Here is a 5,000-nt window from a genome sequence, read left to right on the forward strand (position 1 = left end):
ATGTCACATAGGAAGTAAAATTAATTACAAGACTGCCCACCTCTGTATCAGGCCTCTCTGCCTGCAAATCATACTGAGTCAGAAACACATAGAAGTACACAAGTAGATACAAATTCAGGCCAAATTAGGCACTTACAGGGACTTCCTCCAAACCACAGTCATCTGACAGGGTTGCTTCACTGTCCTGTGCAATGGAAACAAAATGGTGTCTTTTATTTTGTGACTATTATTATTGGTCTAAATAATAATAAATAAAAAAAAGATATATATATATCCCAACTTACTGTGCATGCTTCAGTCACCCCTTGCATGGGAACAGGTAAAAGTGATGGAGTGTTATGTAAAACTACACACACAAAAACCCACAGTGTCAATAAATGTCAAAGTACAAAAAGCATTTTAATTAAGGCAACAACCAAATATTTTACATTGTACAAATAGAATTATGGGCTGATTTACCAGTTATGAAGGTGCTGCTGCTACTGCACCCCGGCTGCTGGTCTAAGGAAGAGCTGCCCCCAGGGATGCCCTCAACAATGGGTCTGGTGGCATTCAACCCTAGGGCCAGCTCCTCTGCCGGGGTGTGATGAGGCGGTGCAGGACCACCACCTGTCTTTTTTTGCTCTGCCCTTTTCTTGGTTGCTGTTATAAACAAACAAACAGATTATTTCAGGGTCTCTTTCCTAGAGACGAAAAGCAACATAAGTGATAAATATTACCATTCAGTAGAATATTCTAATATTTCACTTTTACTTGTTCCCATGTTCTAGTGGGTCCTGTTGTGGCTCTAATGTGAAAGGGGACATAATGTAATTTAATATAATACATTAATTACGAGTTTAATTTGTCAGCAACTTTCTGCCAGCCCTCTCTCCTTGCTTTTGCAGCCTTTGCAGTGTTCCCTTGCGTTTTAATTAAACTCTGAAACTCCTGAAATCCCTCACTCAAGAGTTCTTGCTCTGCTGCCGAAAAATACCGAGCCGAGCGCGCTCCGTCGACATTTTCGCCGACCAATCAGAGGGTTGCCGATCAATGTTTCTACTATCGATGCGTAGCCCCTGTTAAGCCACCCAGTGATCTCACATTACTTCATCCAGCTGTACTAATCGTCAACAACAGGTGTGTTCGGAGAACCGGGATAGTGAGCTCAAAGTTAGTGCGATGATTTGATCTTGGATGTAGTAAGCGACGTACGAAGAACGGGCCCCAGCTGTTTGTTTGTATCCACACAAAAGTATAACAACAACAACAACAATAATAATAATAATAATAATAATAATAATAATAATAAATCATCCTTTTTCCCATCTTGACGGGTGGCTCTGAACGCCTCCTGTGTGTGATTGGCTGCTGAGGCTCGTGTCACCGCGGTGGGCGGGTCCTGCTGTAGCTGAAGATGGCTGCTCCGTGCTGGGATCAGCAGGTCTGAAGGTAACCGTCTCTGCGGCTCTTTGGTCGGTTTGAGCGGCTGTCTGCGCTCCGTATCCCGGCCGGAGGCTCCTCCGCGGGGTCGGGTCCCGGGACGCCGGTACGTGGCCGCTACACTGCTTGTTAGCATGTTAGATTAGCATCAGCTGCTAACGGAGGGCTACCAGTGACGTGACAGCAGCTGTTACACAACAGGCGTGAGGTCAAAGTTTGCGCAGTGTTAGGCCAGCACACACTGATGACTGTGTGGGGACAGAAAAAGAAGTAGCAGATAATCATCGATTATTGATTTTGTTCCTCTGTCACAGAGAACTGAACACGATGACGTCAACGTGACCTCACGTGACGTTCAGCTGTCTGGCCTGTGTTATGATGCGTTCACTGTCTGGCCGAATTGCAGGTGTCCGCGATGTCCAGGGAGCAGGCGAGCATCAGCGAGCTCCTGCTCTCACTGGACAGTTCAGAGCTGCAGGAGGCGGAGCAAGTGAGAGCTGCAGTCAACCAGCAGCTGAGTACAGGTGAGTTCAACTGTGCAGCACAAAGGAATGACGCAGGTCTGCATCTCTGTGACGCGCTCACCACGTGAACCAATCACGAAGCTGCAGTTTTGCTGACGTCCAACAAAGCAACCTTATCAACTCAGTCTGACATCACTTGTGACGGCCAATCAGTGCAGAGCTCCCAGCATGCATGTTTCTCCTCTCAGACAAAGGGGGCGCTGTCCTCTCCTCCGTGGTGGAGTACTACCTGGACTCGTCATCTTCTCAGGCCCTGCTCCTCCTCTCCTCCATCAGGGAGCCGCATCACAAAGTGAGCCTCGCCTGCTCGCAGATCTCCTGTTCTTTATCTCTGTGACTCTAACACCTGTTGGCCCCGCCCACTAGGTGCTGCTGGAGAAGCTCAACGAGTCTGTGAGTCGATCCGGGACCAGGCTGGGCGCCCTCACCCTGCTGGGTCACCTGATCAGGAAACAGCCGCCATGGGTTCATCACATCAGCCGCTCGCCGCTGCTGCTGTCACTGCTGCGCTGCCTCAAGGTAATACACACACACCTGAGACACACCTGTCCTCCTGCACATTCAGATTCTGTCATGATGTCGATCATGTGAGGTCGGATCACAGGTCGGATTCCTGCTGCTGTAAACTCAGAATTCCACTTCCTGTTTTTCAGACGGACAGCGATGTGGTCGTCCTTATCACGGGAGTCCTGGTCCTGGTCACTCTGTTACCCATGATTCCTCAGGCCGGGAAGCAGCACATCAATGACTTCTTTGACGTGTTTGGGCGCCTTGCATCCCGCAGCTGCAAAAACCCAGGTAACTCACTCACACAGCAGGGGGCGCTGCAGGAAGCAGCTCCTTATGCTTTCTGATTGGTCAGTCTGCTTCTCTGAGTGGTTGATAAGATGTTTTCTGATTGGCTCGTGCAGGTCATGAGCCTGTGGCCCACTTGGTGCACCTCCATGCAGGTACGTACTCTCTGTTCCACCGCCTGTATGGGATGTTCCCCTGTAGCTTCATCTCCTACCTGCGGCTGCACTACAGCATGAAGGAGAACCTGGACACCTTCCAGGAGGTGGTGAAGGTGAGTGCACACCTGCAGGGGGCGGTACTGATGTGATGACCGCAGGTGTTCCTTCAGTTTCACCTCACACTCTGTCCTGTCCCGTCAGCCGATGTTGGAACACGTCCGGGTTCACCCAGAGCTCGTTACAGGCACTCAGGACTACGAACTGGACCCGTCCAGGTGAGTCCAGCTTGGAGACAGAAACCACACCTGAGCGTGCAGAACCAGGTCAGCAGGTCCTTTGACAGAGTGAACCCAGCGCTGAGCTCAACCGAATGCAAATCAACAAGAAAGAAAGAAAATAACATCTGATTGAGTTTTCTTAAAGTATCCTGTCCAGCTGAATTCGCGTCGCAGAGGCGTGTTTACCGCAGCTCAACATCAAACTTTCCTTTATCTGACGACGAAGCCCGCCACTCGATTCCAGCTAATGACAGGAAGTGATGCGCTCTGATCTGTCAGCAGGTTCAAATAACACGGGCGCACACACGATGTGGCCTCAGAGCAACACATTTCATCTCCAAGTTTGTAACCAGCTTTAAAAAACAGGGACGTCTGCAGCAGCTGTTAGTCTGAGGGAGGTCGGCCAAGCCTGATCAGTGATTTAGGAGATGATAGAAATACACAGAACACAAGTAAACACACAGATTGGATAAGGAGGGCCTGGAATGAAACCTTGTGCACTTCTTTAGCATCTATCTGAGGATTAAGGAGCGAAACTCTGATCCTGCAGTTCTTCAGGAAGTGAAGACGGCAGCATGCAGCTACAAAAGTCTGCTATCCTGAAAACGAAGGAAGTCGCTCAGACGCAGAAGCTACGTGTGACACGACGACTAGCGTACCTGCCGTGATAACTCCACCCTCTCACGCTGATAAGAAAGGCAGTGTAGCCTAGTTACCCGTCAACTGCACAGTTTTCTTTGGTTTTCTTATCCTGGCATTCAGCTGGGTATCGCAACTCTGACGTCTCTAACTCCAAACATTTAAAATGACAAGAATACTTTGACTGTTTTCTGTTTGAAATATGTTTTCTCTTCCACTGCTGTCTGCAGGATGTAAGATTCACTTACTGCCAGAAGGTGGCAGTAAAAGCGTCCACCGTTAACTAACAAAATACAACATAGCGATTACTACTCAGAGTGGAAAAACTTGTTCCTGTAGAAACAGGAAAGCAAAGATGACTGCGACCAATGAAAAGGTCCATAAAGAATAAACAAAAGCGAGGTAATGCGAGCATGTCGTTTGAGAGTGGCACTCGTCACTACCACGAACGTCAGTATCCAAACTGACAGCGTGTCCTCTGAGACGTGACCTGAAGCACAGCATGAACGAAACATGACCTCTGCTGTCCAATCAGAGTAAAGTATGAACTGCAGCGTGACTGAGCGTTTGAACATTGAGTTTCAAACTGCTGCAAATTAAACGGGAGAGTCCGGGTCACCAGAGGTCGGGTTGGGTTAGATTTTAGTAACATGAAAGACGTGTCATCGTCATATCAGATCTGCACTACCAGTCAGAACTCTGGACACACCTTCTCATTTAGTGGGCTTTCTTCATTGGTGCTACTTTCCACATTGTAGATACAAACTGAAGACATCTGGGATCATGTAGCAGCAGCTCAGATCAGAGCCCAGACAGATGCCACACAGAGCTCCAGTAGCAGACACATCTGTACATGTTCAGAGGAGACTGTGTGAATCAGACCTTTATGGTCAAACAGCTGCTGAGAAACCACGACTAAGATAAAGCAACAAGAAGAGATTTGTTTGGACCAAGAAACACAACAAATGGACATCAGACCATCTGTGCTTTGGTCTGATGAGTCCAAACCTGAGATCTTTGGTTCCACCTGCCGTGTCTTTGGGGAGAAAAGGTGAACGATGGTCTCCACGTGCATGTTCCCACTGTGAAGCATGGAGGAGGGGGTGTGATGGTGACACTGTTGGGGATTTCTTCCAAACTGAAGGCACACTGACCCAGCATGGCCACCACAGCATCCTGCAGCG

General features: G+C 48.6%; 1 protein-coding gene and 1 long non-coding RNA gene across 4 annotated transcripts in view; one reads left to right on the plus strand and one right to left on the minus strand.

Annotated features, from left to right (window-relative positions):
• Positions 1–48: 48 nt before the first annotated feature.
• On the minus strand, positions 49–598 carry LOC145432265 (uncharacterized). Its single transcript, XR_013912546.1, has 3 exons — positions 460–598; positions 285–346; positions 49–184 (listed from the first exon to the last, which is right to left on the minus strand). It is a non-coding gene; the product is annotated as an uncharacterized LOC145432265 (long non-coding RNA).
• A 700-nt stretch (positions 599–1,298) lies between these two features.
• The window catches only part of tsc1a (TSC complex subunit 1a), a 13,943-nt gene continuing 10,241 nt past the window's right edge, over positions 1,299–5,000 (plus strand). For 2 of the 3 annotated variants that reach the window (XM_080308982.1, XM_080308984.1), the window contains exons 1-7: positions 1,370–1,528; positions 1,829–1,946; positions 2,135–2,238; positions 2,313–2,465; positions 2,600–2,744; positions 2,858–3,012; positions 3,101–3,174. In XM_080308982.1, coding sequence (XP_080165108.1) covers positions 1,838–1,946; positions 2,135–2,238; positions 2,313–2,465; positions 2,600–2,744; positions 2,858–3,012; positions 3,101–3,174 — 740 coding nt within the window. In that variant the 5' untranslated portion in view covers positions 1,370–1,528; positions 1,829–1,837. Of the gene's footprint in view, positions 1,529–1,828; positions 1,947–2,134; positions 2,239–2,312; positions 2,466–2,599; positions 2,745–2,857; positions 3,013–3,100; positions 3,175–5,000 lie in introns of all 3 variants that reach the window. The other variant, XM_080308983.1, reaches the window with a different exon arrangement.

Source organism: Astatotilapia calliptera, chromosome 12 (genome assembly GCF_964374335.1).
Source record: "Astatotilapia calliptera chromosome 12, fAstCal68.1, whole genome shotgun sequence".
In the NCBI taxonomy this organism is placed as follows: Eukaryota; Metazoa; Chordata; class Actinopteri; order Cichliformes; family Cichlidae; genus Astatotilapia; species Astatotilapia calliptera.